We start from the raw sequence: 19,921 nt of genomic DNA on the forward strand, positions 1-19,921 counted from the left end.
ATAAAACCAAATATAGTTGAGGTTTAAAATCAAAGGGGAAAGAAAAGAATAGGCAGTTCAGCCTAGGGGTTATCTCTGAGAGAGGGACATCAGGATGTTACAGGAGACATGGCAGCTCAGGACTCTAAGACACAAAATAGGCCACTACCAAGCCTTCTTAAGTCTTAGATTTGGAACCAGGACTTTTCTGCCATATCCTTTGGGTTAAGGCAGGTCATGGGTGCAGCCTGGATTCAAGAGGAGACACCTGTACAAGAGCATGAATAAGCAGAGGCATGTATCAGACTACCACTGACCTGTGTTTCTAGGAATATTCATCAAAGTTTTAAAAGTAAATAGAAGCAGGCCGAGTATGACCAACAATGTACCCATTTTCCATTAAAAATTTTTTAAATTTGAAAATTAGAAATTAATTTCCTTGAAAATTATTATTTACCAAACTTCAAACTTTAGCTCTATCAGAATTCCCTGGAGAGCTTGTTAAAACACCTATTGCTGGTCCCCATCCTCCAGAGCTTTTGCTTAAGTAAGTCTGGAGTGGTACCTGCGAATTTGCATCACTAACAAGTTCCTGTTGTTCAGTTGCTAAGTTGTGTCCAACTCTTAGTGACCCTGTGGACGGCAGCCCGCCACACTCCTGTCCTTCGCTAGCTCCCAGAGTTTGCTCAAATTCATGGCTGTTGAGTCAGTCATGCTATCTGACCTTCTCATCCTCTGCCAATTTCTAGGTGATGCTGATATTGCTGGTCTGAGAACCACACTTCTGAGATCCACAGCTCTAACCTAATCAGTCCGTTTCTATTATATTTTGAATATCATGTTTTTTTAATCTGATACCATTCTACTTGTCCTTTTTTAAATGCTTTAGAAATTTAGCTGTTACCTATTTTAAACTGTTTAAATTTGTTCAAGCTATCTTCTATTTGAGGGGAAAGAAATGCACCTTTGTTTAAAATAAAATTAGAAGTATAATTATCAATATTAGAAGCAGTTATTTAGAATAAAAACAAATCAGCTAATCAAACTAGTCGTGCTGACAATGTGATTGTAGTAGATTATGTTAATAACTCAATGTCAGTTATACGATACTAACTTTTTAGTTTATTATACTATTTTGTCCTTTGTAGGTGGGCAACTGATGATTAATTGATAAGCACCCCAAAATGAAAGAAGATAAACTTTACCAAGGATAAGTACATTTGTTTAGGTTTAAGAAAGGATGCAGCTTATTCTTTACCTATATACTAATTGATTGTTCACTGGAATTTATTCTATGATTATAAAATCATGAAATTTTGAAAAATTGATTCATAGAATTTTTAAATCTAGACAGGACTCTAGGGATCATCTAGTGCTGTTAGTTTATTTTTTTTTTTCTTTTCTTTTTTCTTTTTTGTCTTTAGTGCTATTATTTTATGAGAGAGAAGCCCAAGACCCAAGGACATGTCCAAGATTATTTGGTAAATGGTTGAACCAAGACTAGTCTTCTGAATTCCATTGTTCTTCCTATGTTGCAATTCATTGAATAATTACTACTTTTATCACATAGCCATTTAAAGTGTATGCGTGTTTCATTTCTTAAAGAGATTCACTCTCAGAGTGAAGAACATTTTTCACTGGTAAGGTGATATACATCCTTCAGGATTGATTTTGATTAAAGCCATCACTGTGGTTCTTGCCACTAAGAGAATTGTGATGGATTTCCTACTTATTTCTTAGTAACTGTTTTCTATACACCAGGCCCATATTTTATGATTGTAGACAAATGAATAAGAGCAAATACCAGAGTAGCGAATAATTCATGTCAAGCACTGCGAACTGCTGACAGCATCACCAAAATGTAAAAATATATTGTTGGGCTTTTCCCTAGCTGGAAAGTTATGCTTATGTGCCTTTGGGTTCCTTCACTCAGTCTCCATGAGGATCTAACATTCCATAGTAAAAGATTTATTCATAGGGTCATAAAACTTTAGAGTTAGAATGCAGTATGTTGATTCTTAGTTCTTTGAGTCTCTTTCTCCTAATAGTGGCCTTTTAAAATTGAAATATACCTAAGAGAATTAAACTAGTAAACTAATTCATTGTAACATTTTAATGACTTAACTGATTATATTTCTTCTTACTGGGTAGTCCCAAGACCTATTAAAGAATGTGAAAGAATAATGTTAGGAGGAAGGGCAAGTAACATTTCATGAAGGTTCTCAAGAAAATGAGATGGGAGAGATAAAGTTATTCCTGAACTCAGAACGTCGGATGGACCAGTCCTGCATATTGACTATTGTCATTGCTGATAGTCACATATGATGTAACTGTGGAAGTAATTAGTGAAGAAAGCTCTTATACCACGGTTAAAAGTACTCTTAAGAACATGATTGCAGTTGATCCTTGAATAATGATAAGAGTTAGGGACCAACCCAGAGCAATCGAATATCCTCACAGAACTTTATAGTAAGTTCTTTGTTAGCCACAGTTCTGCATCAGTGGAGTCAACCAAGCTCAATAGACGGTGTATCACTGTAGTATGCATTTAGTGAAAAAGAAAAAACAACTCAAGTATAAGTGGTCCCATAAATTTCAAACCTGTGTTTCAAAGGTCAGCTGTAATTTATAATGCTTGAAATTCCTTGAAATTTAAAGAGGAGTGAAGAGTTGGGAAACAGATGGTTTTGGTGAAATGGAAGTATTTATCAACAGAGATGTTCAGTCAATTCCTCACCCTTTGCCCCAGTATAGAAGCCCTGGCCATGACTGCAGGGGGCATCTGAATTGCTCCTTCTTTTGGCCCTTGCAGCACTAACTTCATAATACATGACTTTCCCTCCTATTCAAAGCTAGAGAGTAAACTGAACGTAGTCTCTCATGTCTTGGAAAATCATTATACACACAGTCAACAAGCTTTCCTTTTCAATTCCCATTATCTCTTGATGGTTTCTCCTGCCTGCTTCCCATGGGAGTCCTTCCTGACTCAGCCACTGACAAGCATTTGTTTTACTCTCCATCATAACTGAGTATCTTCATTTCTGCTGAAGCTGAGCTACCAAGACCCTAGGGCTCCTGAAATAGGACGTAAGAGACTATTGCTTCCTGGGCTAGAGTGAAACCGTTGTCCATTTGAAGTTTTCCGTGCTTAATTTTTCTTACCAAAGACTGCTACTCTGAGGATATTTTAATTCATCTATGGAGTGATTATTTAAACAGCTCAAAGAAAATGGAAGCAGAAAGAAGGATCGTGTTTATGAGCATAAATGTCTGTCTGTAGGGCTAGTCTGGCGGGAAGCTTTGTGAAAGTGGTTTTGAAATGCGTGCTAACAATAAGCAGAATTATGCTTCCGCCTAAGGATTGAATCTGGACCCTGTGAGGAAAATCGAGGAATTTCCAGTTCATTTGGCAGTATTTTCTCATCATTGCTCTTAGTTTCTTAATTAACAGCTGTCTCTGGCCTTGTTCTTTCAGAATCCATCCTGGCCTGAATCCTTATTTGTGTGCTATTGGCCAGGAGGCAGAGGATATGATTCCTTAGCCTCATGTGCTTGTAATTTAGTAACAATAACATCTTGTAAGTGTGAGGTACTTGATAGTTTGTACAACTCATTCACACCTATTTTCTAAATTTTTTTCCTCATGATCTAACTTTTGGGCTTCATGGCAACCTGATGTTGTCTTCATTGTACAGATGAAAAATCTGAGCAGAGAGAAATTATGTCACATAACTAGTAAGTAATAGAGTTAGGATAACTGCAGATAATTATGAAGCAAAATGTATGTTTTTGTGATACTTACGGTCTGTTCCTTTCTCTTCAAAGCATTTGTTGGTTCTGAGATTGATCTCCATAGGTGGGGTGTTCAAAGTTGACCAGAAAAGGCTGTGGGGAAGAAACAGTTTGTCTAGAGTGAATACCAAGAATTGGAATTGCCCCGATATTTACAGTTATAATAAACACTGCCAGATTGCCTCCAGAGAGGCTGCACCATAATGAACCCTCTCACTCAGTGGTATGAAAGAATCTATTCTTCAAAACTTTTAAAATGTTTGCCAAACCGATAGGCAAAGAATAACATCTTGATTTACTTTCTCCTGACTACAGGTGAAGCAGAGTGTCTTTTCATATGTTTTTTATGTTGGCGGTGGTGGTGTAGTTGCTAAGTTGTGTCTGACTCTTGTGACCACATGGACTGTAGCCCTCTATCCATAGGACTTCCCAGGCAAAAATACTGGAGTGGCTTACCATTTCCTTTTCCCTGTTATGTTATGTTAGCCACTTGGATTTTCTCTTCTGAGAATTTCTTGATTATATTCTTTCCCCATTTTCTGTTGGGCTATTGTGATCTTTATATTTTCTAGATACTTAATTCTTTGTCTACTCTGTATGTTGTGAATATACGTTCTCCAAGCCTGTCACTCGTACTTATTTATGTAATTAAAAAGTAATAGAGAAATGAGGCTATTCATCAAAAAGCAATGCTTAATATGCCAGTCTAAAGCAAATGTTAAAAAAAGAGAAAACTTAAAAAGTGGAATTTTAAATTAAATCCTGAAGAATGAGCAGATTTTAGAAATAATTAGGAAAGCAGTGTATAAAAAAAAAGAAAGTCAAATGTAAATTCCTGAACTATTAAGAAGATGGACCTGGCAGAACTGGAAAATTCTCACTGGATTCTAATGGGGATGAAATTCAAATAAATAGCTTTTGCTTAAAGTAAAGGGTCTTAAATGCCAGAGTGAAGATTTTGGAATTTGTCCTGTAAGAATTTGTTAATTAAGCATGATAACCAGTCAATATTTTGAAAAAAATTTAACCTGACTATAGGGTGTAAGATGACTTGAAGACAAGAAGAAATGTAGGTTAGAGGTACGCACTTGTATCAAAGCTGAATTAAGCTGGAGATGAAAAACAATGGCATGTTTGAAGAGATGTTTTAAAGCAAAAAATGCCAGGTCTTGGTGATGACTGGACGCCCTGAAGATGACAGTTGGCTGAGAAAATGGTGATGTCTTAGGCTACTTGGGAAGGAAAACTGAGCTTTGGTGGAGAATGACATTAAATCCTGGAAATTTGCCAAAAAGCTGTTCCTCTCCAAATTTTCTCACATGACCCATTTTCTGCAGATGACATCTCCCGGGCTATTTTCCCAGTTATGGGGATGATAAAGCACGTGTACTTCCCCAGGACAACCCTGGATTCAGAAGTTCTGCCTGTAGGAAAGTACAAGAGTTTCCCATGAAGACCATTAAGGGAGCAAAGGAAAAATGCTGCCAAAGAGGCAGCTTTGAACCACCCTGGTGGTTTCACTTCTGGCGATTGCTTTTTCCTCACCAATTAAATGAGTCACATATGAACACAAATGCAACTGAGTGCACTCAAAAGCTGTTCCTTTAAAAAAAAATAAATAAGTACTGCTAGGACTAACTTCTTTCTTTTCTTTTTTTTTTTTTTTTAAAGTTTTTATTGGAGTAGATTTGATTTACAATGTGTTTCAGGTGTACAGCAAAGTGAATCAGGTATGTTGCTAAGTTGATATATGTGAAGTATATGTATACATACACACACACACACATATTTACATCCATTCTTTTTCACGTGTTTTCCCCATGTAAGTATTAGCTTACATATAAAAAATATTTTAAGATGTGGCATGCTTTGTATTGGGCATGTAGTACTTTTTATTTATGCGGTTGTCATTTTTCTAATGATGATTTGACACTGATTCATTGTTTCTTCAAAATGTTTCCAGTAACATTTTCCTTAAACATAGTCGTGGTGTACAGGCAATGAGATAACTGAAATCAGTGGACTAGAGCTGTGCAGCAGCCTTACCTACCTTAGTTTGGCCAACAACAAGATCACAACCATTAATGGCTTAGGCATGTTACCAATCAAAATACTTTGTCTGGTGAGTCTACCAAAAGTATTATTCTTTATAGAAGTACCAATTAATGTCTTAGTAAATATATGAATGATAGCTAGGATTTTTCAGTTTTATAAAGAGCTAGTTTCTTTATGTAATGTCGTGATCTTCCATTTTGTTTGCTCCTTTTCATATCTGGTTTGTTTATGTGTGTTTGATGAATATTTCATGCTTAAAGTAAAATGATTTTCTAACTTGGAATACAAATTCCATTTTTTAAAAGACTGACTTTACCACTAAGAAAGAAAGGCATACTTTTAGCACCTGTTAAGAATATAGTTATAATGTCTTATTAATGCAATAATATTTAAACATATTTAAGCATAATATTTGGACTTCCTTGGTGGCTCAGCGGTAAAGAATCCACCTGCCAATGCAAGAGACACAGGTTTGATCCCTAGGTCGGAAAGATCCCCTGGAGAAGGAAATGGCACTCACTCCAGTATTCTTGCCTGGGAAATGCCATGAACAGAGGAACTTGGCAGGCTACTGTCCATGGGGTTGCAGAGTCGGAAATGATTTAGTGACTAAACAACATGAAGAAGTGTAATATTTATTGCAGTTAAAGCATCATTGCAAAAAAAAAACCTTCATTACTTTCAAATGAACCACTGGGCACTGAATTTTGGCAATCCTTTTATATCACTATATGCTAGTCTCCCATTCTAGAAAACCAGAATTATGAATAAATTTATTCATAATTTATTATGAATGAATAAATAAAGTTCACTTATTCTCTCTGGCTGAGAATAAATGAACAATTTCCTTCAGAAAGTTAATATTTTAAATTTTTTCCCCATGAAGAGCACTATCCTTAAGCTATATGACATGCTCTCTGACTATGACTGAAAGAAAACACAGACAACTTACTTAAAAATCAGCAGGATCATATTAGTTCCAACCAAAAATACAGTATTTTTGAAGTAATAGTCTAGCTCACTAGTTTGGGGGCTGATAAAGTAGTTTGTGGATGATGTAGGAGTCTTTCTTCTTCTTTCTTACCCTTGGATGGCTTTTCTATTCTTCATTTTATCTGTCACAGGATAGGCAGGGATTTTAAGCCATGAGACTAGTAATTTATTAATTTCTTAAGTTAATATCCCACAGAAGATTGTCGAACTGTTGTTTAAATTCTGTTATCTGCAGATTTTTTACAAATATGATGCATTATTTCTGTCTTGTTTAACTACAGACAGCTGATGGTTGGCTATGTGTTAATTTTTCTTTCCCCGAGCTTGAAGCCTGAAGTGCTTTTTCAGGACTCTTCACTCCTTACGGTGAATTAGATGAGGGCACACTACTGATTGCCAGTAGAGACGTGGTAAAGTTTAATTATTCCCCGGAAGTTTCATGTTTTCTGTCCACCAAGGCACAGTGGCAAAGCTGTAAATGAAAATGACTTCGGCAAGTCAAATTGCAAACTTAAAAATTATAAAAGAAAGTCACATTTAAAAATTACGATAATTTGAAGGATTCTTGGCAGTATGTTCTATTCAATTTGCAGCTTGTTACAACTTTATCCTTTTCTTTATGTATCTTTTTACATTGCATTCCTGTTCACTTTAAGTAGAGCATGATATGCGGAAAGAGATACACAGCTGTGCATAAGGCAATGAGAATTCAGCTCATTATTAAGAATAACAACACATAGCACTTTTATCGTAAGACTTTGTTTCAGTAACTGAATAAGTAAACTGTGTTGACAGTTTCATCTCAAGCAGCTTTTAGAAAAAGCATTAAAAAACTTACTTTTCCTACAAGTAGATTAGATGGATTGTTCCCCATTCCCTTTCCCGTCATCCAAGATTAACTAGAAAATACAGAATTTTCCATCATTCATTTTCCTTAAAATTTTTGAGAATGGTAAAGTTTTCTTTTCCATATATTAATAAAATACATAAAATGAGACTCATTTGTTTCAATAGTTTTTCATGCTTTTTTAAAAAATTGTGGTATCAGTAAAACAATTGTACTGCTGAAAGTAATTCCCTTTATTGAGATAAATTCAGAGGAAAAAAAAGAGCCATTCACTATACAAACCAATTGTTAATTCCCTACCATCAACTTCTACAATAAATATTAAGGGAAAATGTGGTTCACTCATGGTCTGTTCTGCCAGCCACCTCCTTTAGCAAGTAAGGGCAATCCATTCCAAACTTCAAAAAATCATTGTGTCTCAGTAAAAGTCATTTGTTTTTTTTTTCCCCTCCCAACTTGGGAGATTGAGACTATTTCTCATTTCATTTATTTAATAAAACAGTTTCTCTCTAACTGCTCCCTTTTCCCTGCTCAACATGATGAAACATGCAAGAGGAACTGTTCTTGCAGAAACTGGCCATACGCTTTGAGCAGAGACGTATCGGGTTTTCATCATTGGATAAAAGATTTGACTAGATGACTTTCAACTCAAATTCTGATTTGACATATTTCTCAAGTTCTGCTTTCTTTTATGACCGTAGACTATCTAATTAAACATTTCTATGCCTTACTCTGCTCTTGAGCATCTACCACTTTGAAAGCCATCAGAGACACACTAAAAAAGAATTACAGTTTATCTTCCACATCTATGGCACATCAAAAGTCTTTAGGAAGAAGTGTATTATGTATAAACTTGATATGTGGGTATATTTTAAATAGGATATTGAGGTCCTATTTCAATAAGTTAAATTAATATGGACATTATGTTCAGTGTAGTTTTTTCCTTTCCTTTTTCTATTACTCTTTCTAGAACTTTTTTGAACAGTAGGAAATTTGACTTAGGCAAATGGGGTCATTAGTATTCTTCCTTCTCATTATGGAATTTTTCAGACATATATAAAAATAAAGGGAATAGTTTAATGAATCCCATGTACTATCATCCAGCTTTATAGATTATCAACATTTTATTAATATATTTTAAAGAACCATAAAATTATATTAATGAATATAAATCTTGCTCATTATTAAAGTGAAATCTTATGAAAAATTGGGTGAAAATGAGCTCTTACTATTAAATGTATCAGGAAACATGTACCAGGAAAAATATTATAGATGGTAGAGAATACTAAAATTTTTTAGTTATAAAGTGGTCAGTAAAAGTTTTAAAAGGTTAAGGATGGGTATAACATGGCATTAGTTGAAATCTCAAAATTACTCTTTACTGTGATTCTCAACTCAGAGTTTAGCTTTACTGGGACATATTCTTATACTTCAAAGACTAATGAGCACAAGGAATTTTGCATGTGTTGGGAAATGTACAAGAAAATGCAAATTGTTGTTACCACCATAATTTGTGTTATGGGTTCATGGGGGTTGGAAAAGAGAACAACATTTAAGTCCTATATCTTTCTCTGTTTCATGGTGTTGTCTAAGAAGATGTTTATGTGTGAATTATTTAAGAACTTAGTTTGTGTATGTATTGTTGTAAAACATGCCACCCCAAAATGTAGTGGTGTTGAGAAATTCTATTAGTGAACCATTTTGTTATTTTGCAGTTCTGTAATCTGAGCTGGGCTCAGATGGGTGGTTCTGCTGGTCTTGCCTTGTCCAGCTAGCAGATTGACTGGGGGCTGGGCTCAGCGGAGATGCTACAGTAGCTGAGTTTCTTCTCTCTCTCTAGTCTCAGGGCTCCTCTCTGTTTAACATCTCCACAGATTCTTTCTAGAGGAGCTAGAGTTCTTACATGGCAGCTCAGGGCTCCAAAACACAAAAGGAGCCACTGCCAGGCCTTCTTATGTCTTAGATTTGTAACTAGGACACTTGTGCCATATTCTTTGGGTGAAGGCAGGTCATAGGTGCAGCCTGGATTCAAGAGGAGAGAAAGGTACCAAGAGCATGAATAAGCAGAAGCATATATCAGACTGCCACAAACCTTGTGATATGAAGTGATTATATTCAGAATATTTCTGAAGACAGAGTAGATGTGGGAGTTGTAGCATTCAAGTGGTTTGTTAAAATGGCCATGAAAGAATTGTTGTTAAATTTATATTTCTAAAGAGGAGCATGGAGTCATGCTGCCATTAGGCTTGAGGTTAGCAATGTCCAAATTTTATACTGCCTAGCTTTTGTCTTTCTTACTGAACAATGTTCCTATGAACATTTATCTGCTTATCTCTAGCAAAAAATATTAAGTTCTGAGTCTTCCAGCTGAAATACCGTGATTTCTTTCTATGATGTATGTATATGTGTTTAGGGAGGTGAATGATGGGAATAGAGGGAGACAAGAATGTCTTACTGATTTTAAGAGGTTTGAGGCAGTGTACCCAGAATGAAAACTTGTCACTGCAGTTTTCTCTTTAGGACATTAAGTGTATTTTTATCAATTTTAGAGCAATAACCAGATTGAGAAGATGACAGGTTTGGATGACCTAAGAGTCCTGCAGATCCTCGATCTGAGCCAGAATCAGATCAGTAGCCTCCAAGGCTTAGAGGGTCATGATTTCTTGGAAGTGATCAACCTCGAGGATAATAAGGTAATGTCATACTTTAAGTGTCTTGGTTTTAGTGTCTACATAAGAGAACATATTAGGACCCATTATTAATGTCTCAAGTGCTATCACATGCAATGCCAGCTCAGAAATATTCTAGAAACCCTCCTGGAGCAATAGGTGAAGGGCTTTTTTATTTTTTTAATAAATAGTGATTCTTAGCTTTTAAGCATTCCTGATTTCATAATTTTGAAGGTTTAAACTGCAACCAAGGGCGCATGACTTTGTGAAGTAGATATGTTCATGTGAAATTTGGGGTAGAAAGATTGCATTAGGAATGTCTGACATGTCAGAGCAGGGAAACTGGAGCCAAGAGAATAGCCTCAGGCTGGTGTTGCCTCCATTTAATGAGAAGAGACCCAGGAAGTGAATTCTCATATCCTATTTGTAACAATAGCCTATGTTTGCAACTTGGATACATTTGGAGACTGGACTTATTCAGATTTCCATTCTGGCTTAATGCACACATTACTTCACAAATTATATCAATTGGCTTTCACTCTGAATTATATTTTATTTTTAATAAAGCATGTATGCTCCTAATAATGATATATTCAGTTGGTACCTGTAGCTCACTTCTTCTGCGATAAGATCTACTTTGTGATTTTATTCATCTTGAGTACTTTGTTGTATTTTTGGGAAAGATCTCACAAGTAAGTTGATTATTTACTTCTTGAAAATGAAAAGTCTGCCTGACCCTAAAAGAGACATAGAGAGTATAAGATGAATTTCTGAGGAGACGTTTCTCTGTTCAGCCGTGATGGTGCTCATCAGCTGAATCTAATGACTTTCTCCAGTGAGCTTCCATTAGCTGTTATATTTCTAAAAATCAAAAAAAGGACAGTCTTTAAGTCTGGCAAGAGTGGATTTTTAATAACAGGAAAAACTGTTCCTCATTTTCATGTGACTTGCATATTAAATGGTCAACTTCTAAGCTTAATGCGTTTGTTCACTGTCCCATATGTCTTATGAAGTCATAGACTTCATGAAATTATTAGACTTAAGAAGTCATAAGACCTAAGAAGTCATAAGACCAGGTTCCAAATCTCTTCATATGGTTTTGTGGTTGTTGTTGTTCAGTCACTCAGTCGTGTCTGACTTTGCGACCCCATGGACTGCAGAACGCCAGGCTTCCCTGTCCTTACCCATCTCCTGGAGCTTGCTCAAACTCATGTCCATCGAGTCAGTGATGCACCCCAACCATCTCATCCTGTGTCATCCCCATCTCCTCCTGCCTTCAATCTTTCCCAGCATCAGGGTCTTTTCCAATGAGTCAGTTCTTCTCATCAGGTGGCCAAAGTATTGGAGCTTCCGCTTCAGCATTAGTCCTTCCAGTGCACACTCAGGACTGATCGCCTTTAGGATGGACTGGTTGGATCTCCTTGCAGTCCAAGGGACTCTCAAGTGTCTTCTCCAACACTACGATCCAAACATATCAATTCTTTAGCCCTTAGCTTTCTTTATACTCCAACTCTCACATCCATACATGACTACTGGAAAAAACATAGCTTTGACTAGACGGACCTTTGTTGGCAAAGTAACGTCTCTGTTTTTTAACATGCTGTCTAGGTTGGTCATAGCTTTTCTTGCAAGGAGCAAGCATCTTTTAATTTCATGGCTGTAGTCACCATCTGCAGGGATTTTTGAGCCCTCCAAAATAAAGTCTGTCAATGTTTCCATTGTTTCCCCATCTATTTGCCATGAAGTGATGGGACCAGATGCCATGATCCTAGCTGTTTGAATGTTGAGCTTTAAGCCAGCTTTTTCACTCTTCTCTTTCATCTTCACCTAGAGGCTCTTTAGTTCCTCTTTGCTTTCTGCCATAAGGGTGATGTCATCTGCATATCTGAGGTTATTAATATTTCTCCTGGCAGCCTTGATTCTAGCTTGTGCTTCATCCAGCCTGGCATTTCAAATGATGTACTCTCCATATAAGTTAAATAATCGGGGTGACAGTATACAGCCTTGATGTACTCCTTTCCCAATTTTGAACCATTCCATTGTTCCATGTCTGGTTCTAACTGTTGCTTCTTGACCTACATACTGGTTTCTCAGGAGGCAGGTAAGGTGGTCTGGTATTCCCATCTCTTTAAGAATTTTCCACAGTTGTTGTGATCTACACAGCCGAAGAATTGTTGCTTTTGAACCATGTTGTTGGAGAAGACTCTTGAGAGTCTTCTCAAGAGTTATGTATAACTCATAAATGTACAGTTTAGCAAAGAGTTTTCAGGTGAAGTCATGTAACATTGACATCAAGAAATATGTCATGCAACTTGCCATTTTTATCTTTTCTTAAAACAGTGACCTCATTGATAAAATGATAGAGCTGCATGCAGTAAGAAGGCTTCCCCAGTCACAAATAACCACAATAACCTGCAGAACCAGTGGTGGGGAGGGGACTGGGGAACTGGAGGCTAGATAGGATGAGTGATGGGGAGAGCCGCATAGCCCATGCGTGCCTTTGTTGCATTTTCTCTGTTTCTACATACTATTTTATTCCTGCCTTAAATGTGGATGAGATGAGGAACATCTGTCCACCTCACTGTTTTCTATCCAGAGGGGAGAAAAGAAAATGTGACTGTGAGTTTACATTTATTGAAGGAATATGCAGTTATTCTCTTGTTCTGTGTGACTTTATGGAATTCTCATTGAAAAGCTAGATATTCACAAGAGCAATTTTTAAAATAAGTTGAGTTTAAAGGATCCAGTGTAGCTCCTCTTATATTATGTTCTCTGTTGTCTTGGTACATTTAGTCTGTTGATAATATTGTCTCTGTGTGTGTGTGTTTGTTTTTCTGTTAAACAGGTTGCTGAGCTGGGTGAAATAGAATACATTGAAAACCTACCTCTCCTTCGAGTTCTCAATCTTCTGAGAAATCCAATTCGGGTAAGACGTCCTTTGTTTTGAGGGTGGGGGTTAGGGATGAGAACATTCTTGGAATTCTTCTTTATGAAATACTTTTGATAGAACATGAAGAATGTGAATACAGTGTGTTTATCACCATTCTCTATTAGAAGGGTAAGCAAAGTCATACCCGTGCTCCACCACTGGTGCAGGTAAAGCCTGAAATTGAATATTAGTTGTCTACTCTGTATGACCATTTGTGACTCATCCACATGGTAACAAAGATTATCAAGAGGGACCTATTGAGATTATAGAGCAATGTCTTTTTAGTGTAAGAATGCCTGAGGTGTGGAGAAGGCAATGGCACCCCACTCCAGTACTCTTGCCTGGAAAATACCATGGACGGAGGAGCCTGGTGGGCTACAGTCCATGGGGTCGCTGAAGGTCGGACACGACCGAGCAACTTCACTTTCACTTTTCACTTTCATGCATTGGAGAAGGAAATGGCAACCCACTCCAGCGTTCTCGCCTGGAGAATCCCAGGGATGGGGGAGCCTGGTGGGCTGCCGTCTCTGGGGTCGCACAGAGTCGGACACGATGGAAGCGACTTAGCAGCCTGAGGTGTAGATGGAATGTGGCTCCTATTTTATATCAGGGAGAAGTCTAAGATTAGACACCTAAAGAAATTATCCTGGCGATTGCTGTAAAACTGGCATTGTAAAATGATTATAGGAAAAAAATCATTTATATCCTAGTGATTCTTCACCTTTGGATATCAAAGATCCAGGCTTTTTCTTTTTTCTGGGTCCTCTCTTTTTTGTCACCAATGATAGATCCTTTCTGCTCAACTCTGTCCCTCCCTCTTTGTGCAAATGTCATTCATTCCCCTTTGAATCTATATCCTTTGCTCACTTTGCCGTAGATTCTCGAATTTGTATGTATCTCTGAGTACCTTTCTTTGTGCGTGTATGACTTGAGAAACATAACTAGGCAGGCAAAAAATCAAAATGAAAAATGAAAAGTACAGTCTGAAAGTAAAAACAACGCTTGGTATGGGAATAATGGCAGACACTGTAAAAGCGTCCCCTGGAAAGGAAGGGGTTTAAAGTGGCCATCCCTCCCAGTTTCAGACCCATAAAGAGCATCCAGGTGTTTGCATAAATAAATAGCCCAAACCCTTTCACAATGTTACCTCATTTATTTATAAGCCCCTCCCACATATGCACTTTGAAGTACACAAAAGATGCCATTGTATATTCATTTCATGTGTATTCTCATCTACAAAATGCATCACCCACTTAATATCTTTCCCTTCAAAGAGACGTAGCTTCTTGATACAATGTAACTAATTATATTTCTAAAAAGCAGATAGTCCTAACACAGCAGATGATAGAGTATTAAGGGAACTGTCCTATAAATGAATATCATTTTATTATTGTAAAACAGTCATAATTAATGATACAAAATTAATATAAAACAACACAAAGAAATAATGAGGAATTAATCATAAGGACTGCTACTATTATAATAATGAAACTCCTTTAAGTTAGAAGATAGGGTTTCAGTCACTGGCCATGGAACATCAGATGAAATACTCCACCTCCCTGAGCCTTAGGTGTTTTTCTCTTTAGAGATGAAGATAATCAGGTTTGTCCTGCCTATCTCACAGGGAGATTAACAAGATCACACATTTGAAAAGCTTTATAAGTTACAAGGCAGAGTCTGCATTTGAGTTGTTAATATCAGGGGACTGCAATTGTGAAAATGTGAAAACCTAGTGTGTGTGTGTGTGTGTGTGTGTGTGTGTGTGTGTGTGTGTGAATGACAGCATTCGTGGGTAAAAGGCCTTGGCTCATGAAAGCAGACTGCTACTGCTTTTTAATTTGGGAAAAGGAAGGTAACAAAATAACCCTCTTGATATTTTAAACAGGAAAAACCTGACTATTGGTCCTTCGTCATTTTTATGCTACTCCGATTAACAGAATTGGATCAGAAGAAGATTAAAGTAGACGAAAAGGTATGTAGTCATATTTCACATGTTTATGAGTTGATAGGTTCAAAAGCTCATGCCGTCTGCTGCAGGACCATTGCAATCCAGAAATGAGCATATAACCGTATGCTCATTCATTATTTATTTAAGGAGCATTTCCTTGTCCTAGAGTCTAGTTGTTTAACCCTCTGCAGAGCTGAGTGTCAACACAAACGCAGTGAAAGCCCTGCTTTTGGTACAGTAAGGAGACTGGCCATGGGAGACAGAAGCAGCCTTCATGTACCTAGGCTGGCAGCTGTAAGGCTGACTATAAGTTTGGAAAATTATCATATGTGGGGGATGTATGATTCTGTGTTCCTCTAAATCTTCACTTAATAATGAAATGAATTACAATGTCATTCTACCACATCACTGTAAAGGACTCAAATCACTACTCTGGTTTTTTAAATCCTTTATTCTCCTCTTTAAGATAATGATTCTTTTCTGGACACGCAACTTGAGAGTAACCAGACCTTGAATGCTAGCACCTGCCTCCCCACACCATACCTGTGGTAGCCAATTTGTCATGCTGTCGTGACAGGTGTCAGCTGAGATCTCTACTAATGAGGGATTTCTTACACCTGATGCAAAGTTGAGATGGGCGTGAAAGAGCAGGTATAAATATGCAGAGAGGCAGATATATTCCAGTTCATAAATGTCTTTCTGAAATCTTGGTTAAAAATAGTTATAGATGCTGGTCTGTTATTATTCTCACACTCAGAGGCACTTATTAGATTTCTCTTTCCCTTTAATGTTTTGCAAAGGGGATAACATTCAAAACCACACATTAGATAAAGATGTGGTAGACAAGTATACTGTATTTAGAGTGATAGCAAAGCCGGGGAACAGACAACTGTCTGTCATGAGGAAAAGGCCTGTATCTTTGGAAAAGAGAAAGTTATATTAAAAGAGGAGGAGGTTTAGTAGAATTTGAGATAATAGGAATAGTTCTTGGTATGATGGCAGGAGGAAAACTTCTACAATAACAGCTACCTGAAATCTGGAACTAAGAATTTTATTCTTCTCTTAGTAAAAGTTGAAACATTTACTGTATTAAAGGTAATCTTAGACTTTTGAGGTTTTTTTTTTTTGCTTTTTCCCCCAAACCAGAAAATATAAAGAAATAGGTGACCAAGGGGTTCCAGTTCAATATTTTGAAAGAATTATCATTCTTTAGGTTTTAGGAAAGCTAGAGTAGACATGAACCCAGAACACAGATTCCTGGTTGCATGTCTAGAACATTTCAGTAAAGAAAGTCTTGTCTTTCTTGTACAATGAATTTTTTTTCCCCTTTGCATTTCTAATTTTGGAAAAGATCTCGGCCGTGAATAAATACAACCCTCCCCCGGAAGTGGTCGCGGCCCAAGATCACATGACCCATGTGGTCAACAGCGTGATGCAGCCACAGAGGATCTTTGACAGGTATTCTGAGAGACGCCTTGGGTGGAACCTGGGGTGGTCAGCACAGGACAACCTCCTCATTGCCCTAGCCATCTCCCTTGTGACTCATTCCTTTCTCACCTCTCTGAGGAAGGGATCGGGTCTTCATTTGACAGGTTGTATTGTCTCGGATATAGCATATCATCATCAGATGTTCAAACATGGGACTCCCTTGTTGGCATTTTCCCAAGTGTGGCAATAAGTGGATTCAACTTCTCTCTTTCATCTGGACTCTTGAATGGTGGCTAGCCTGTGACATGGTAGTGAAAGTCGCTCAGTCATGTCCAACTCTTTGTGACCCCCATGGACTATACAGTCCATGGAAATCTCCAGGCCAGAATACTGGAGTGGGTACCTGTTCCCTTCTGTGTCGAACCCAGGTCTCCCACATTGCAGGTGGATGCTTTACCAGCTGAGCCATCAGGGAAGCCCAAGAATACTGGAGTGGGTAGCCTATCCCTTCTCCAGGGGAGCTTCCTGACCCAGGATCGAACCGCGGTCTCCCGCACTGCAGGCGGATTCTTTACCAGCTGAGCTACTACCAGGGAAGCCTGTGACATAGGATGGTGAAATGAAAAAGGAAAAAAAATTTGCCGACAGACCTGCTATAGGAGAGAACCCCAGACCCTCGCCTCATCAACAGAGAACTGTGATGGTCTCTATCCACTGACAATTTTTCCTTAGCTGTGAGTGGATGCTAGAAACCCCTGCCAAAGAGCACCCGTGACCACGGGTTCTATATTAGAGAGTCCGTAGAGTCCCTGCTCGCCGAAGGGGAACTGAAACAGCCTTTCCAGGGGTTGTGCTGAGCTGCAATCAACCCCACAGGGAGGAGTCACCCAGCTTGTCTGAACACAGGAATAGAGACCCTCACCTCTAAGTTTGAAGACAGATTTACCACAATTTCTCCATTTCTTTTTAAACACTCTGTCGAAGCAGATGGCCATTGACACTATAAGTATAATACAGAATTTCTATCAGTACCCAAAGGCATTTGAAAAATACTTGTAAAATCTCTAGGTTATAAATGGCTCCTCTTCTTCATGTGGTCTGGTCCTATACTCCACCCGGTTGGTTTCCCACAGAGAGAAAATGTTTTATTTTGCATCCAGGACATGATTTTTTACATGTAATTTAATCATGTAGACGTTGACAGTTTTATATATTTATGGTAGCCCTCTAGGTGAAATGATTTATCATTTATTTGCATACATCTGGAAAAGCACATTTGATTTAAAAGAAGGGCATTTATTGTCCTCATTGTATTTCTTTTCTAGTTTATGAGATTGCTAGTTGTTTCATGCTTTAGGGTACATTTATATAAAAATATGTATCAAGCAAATTTACAGCAGTGTCTGATAAACGCACATTTCTTGATCATTTCTGGCTGTCAGACAGAGAATAGCAAATGGCCAAGCCACCGTAGATGCCCTGGGATGGAGCAGTGTCCATGATGTAAAGCTCGTGGAGGCAGGAGGAGGCATGCTGTGTCCTTCCCACCCTGGGTCAGGACATGCTCCCTGGCAGCCCCAGAAGTCAACCTCCAGGAAAGAAACCCTGACTCTTTCTCTTGGAACTTTTAGGCTGTGATACTGGGGAATCACTGTCCTCTCTCCTGGCGAGACTGAAGTAAGAAGCGAATATGAAAATGGATTTTTCATATTGTCTTGACTCTGGCCTCATAGTCAGTGATGGCTTTCTACCTCTCTCATATGACAAGGTTCTTCAGACTGATGTTGTCCAAGCCTTGTCCGAACTCTGAAATCAGCCGTTTCTCCAAGAAGCCCTAGTTCGTTTTAGTGAGAAATGGTATTTCCCAATCACAATGTATTCCCATCTCTTTCAGGATTTTCCAGTTTATTGTGATCCACACAGTGAAAGGCTTTGGCATGGTCAATAAAGCAGAAATAGATGTTTTTCTGGAACTCTTTTGCTTTTTCGATGATCCAGCAGATGTTGGCAATTTGATCTCTGGTTCCTCTGCCTTTTCTAAAACCAGCTTGAACATCTGGAATTTCTCGGTTCATGTATTGCTGAAGCCTGGCTTAGAGAATTTTGAGCATTACTTTACTAGCGTGTGAGATGAGTGCAATTGTGTGGTAGTTTGAGCATTCTTTGGCATTGCCTTTCTTTGGGATTGAAATGAAAACTGACCTTTTCCAGTCCTGTGGCCGCTGCTGAGTTTTCCAAATTTGCTGGCAAATTGAGTGCAGCACTTTCACAGCATCATCTTTCAGGATTTGAAATAGCTCAACTGGAATTCCATCACCTCCACTAGCTTTGTTCGTAGTGATGCTTTCTAAGGCCCACTTGACTTCACATTCCAGGATGTCTGGCTCTAGGTGAGTGATCACACCATCATGATTATCTGGGTCATGAAGATCTTTTTTGTACAGTTCTTCTGTGCATTCTTGGCACCTCTTCTAAAATTCTGAAAGAGATGGGAATACCAGACCACCTGACCTGCCTCTTGAGAAATTTGTATGCAGGTCAGGAAGCAACAGTTAGAACCGGACATGAAACAACAGACTGCTTCCAAATAGGAAAAGGAGTACGTCAAGGCTGTATATTGTCACCCTGCTTATTTAACTTATGTGCAGAGTACATCATGAGAAACGCTGGGCTGGAAGAAGCACAAGCTGAAATCAAGATTCTCGGGAGAAATAACAATAACCTCAGATATGCAGATGACACCACCCTTATGGCAGAAAGTGAAGAGGAACTAAAAAGCCTCTTGATGAAAGTGAAAGAGGAGAGTGAAAAAGTTGGCTTAAAGCTCAACATTCAGAAAACGAAGATCATGGCATCTGGTCCCATCACTCCATGGCAAATAGATGGGGAAACAGTGGAAACTGTGTCAGACTTTATTTTTTGGGGCCCCAAAGTCACTGCAGATGATGACTGCAGCCATGAAATTAAAAGACGCTTACTCCTTGGAAGGAAAATTATGACCAATGTAGAGAGCATATTGAAAAGCAGAGACATTACTTTGCCAACAAAGGTCCATCTAGTCAAGGCTATGGTTTTTCCTGTGGATGTGAGAGTTGGACTGTGAAGAAAGCTGAGCACCAAAGAATTGATGCTTTTGAACTGTGGTGTTGGAGAAGACTCTTGAGAGTCCCTTGGACTGCAAGGAGATCCAACCAGTCCATTCTGAAGGAGATCAGCCCTGGGATTTCTTTGGAAGAAATGATGCTAAAGCTGAAACTCCAGTACTTTGGCCATCTCATGCG

General features: G+C 38.2%; 1 protein-coding gene across 3 annotated transcripts in view; it reads left to right on the top strand.

Moving 5' to 3' along the window:
• The window catches only part of LRGUK (leucine rich repeats and guanylate kinase domain containing), a 106,402-nt gene that overhangs the window by 19,014 nt on the left and 67,467 nt on the right, over positions 1-19,921 (top strand). For all 3 annotated transcript variants that reach the window (XM_070369030.1, XM_070369031.1, XM_070369032.1), the window contains exons 6-10: positions 5,769-5,893; positions 10,216-10,359; positions 13,181-13,261; positions 15,150-15,236; positions 16,564-16,670. In XM_070369030.1, the coding sequence (XP_070225131.1) occupies positions 5,769-5,893; positions 10,216-10,359; positions 13,181-13,261; positions 15,150-15,236; positions 16,564-16,670 (544 nt within the window). The remainder of the gene's footprint in view (positions 1-5,768; positions 5,894-10,215; positions 10,360-13,180; positions 13,262-15,149; positions 15,237-16,563; positions 16,671-19,921) is intronic.

The sequence above is a fragment of the Bos mutus genome, chromosome 4 (assembly GCF_027580195.1).
Source record: "Bos mutus isolate GX-2022 chromosome 4, NWIPB_WYAK_1.1, whole genome shotgun sequence".
In the NCBI taxonomy this organism is placed as follows: Eukaryota; Metazoa; Chordata; class Mammalia; order Artiodactyla; family Bovidae; genus Bos; species Bos mutus.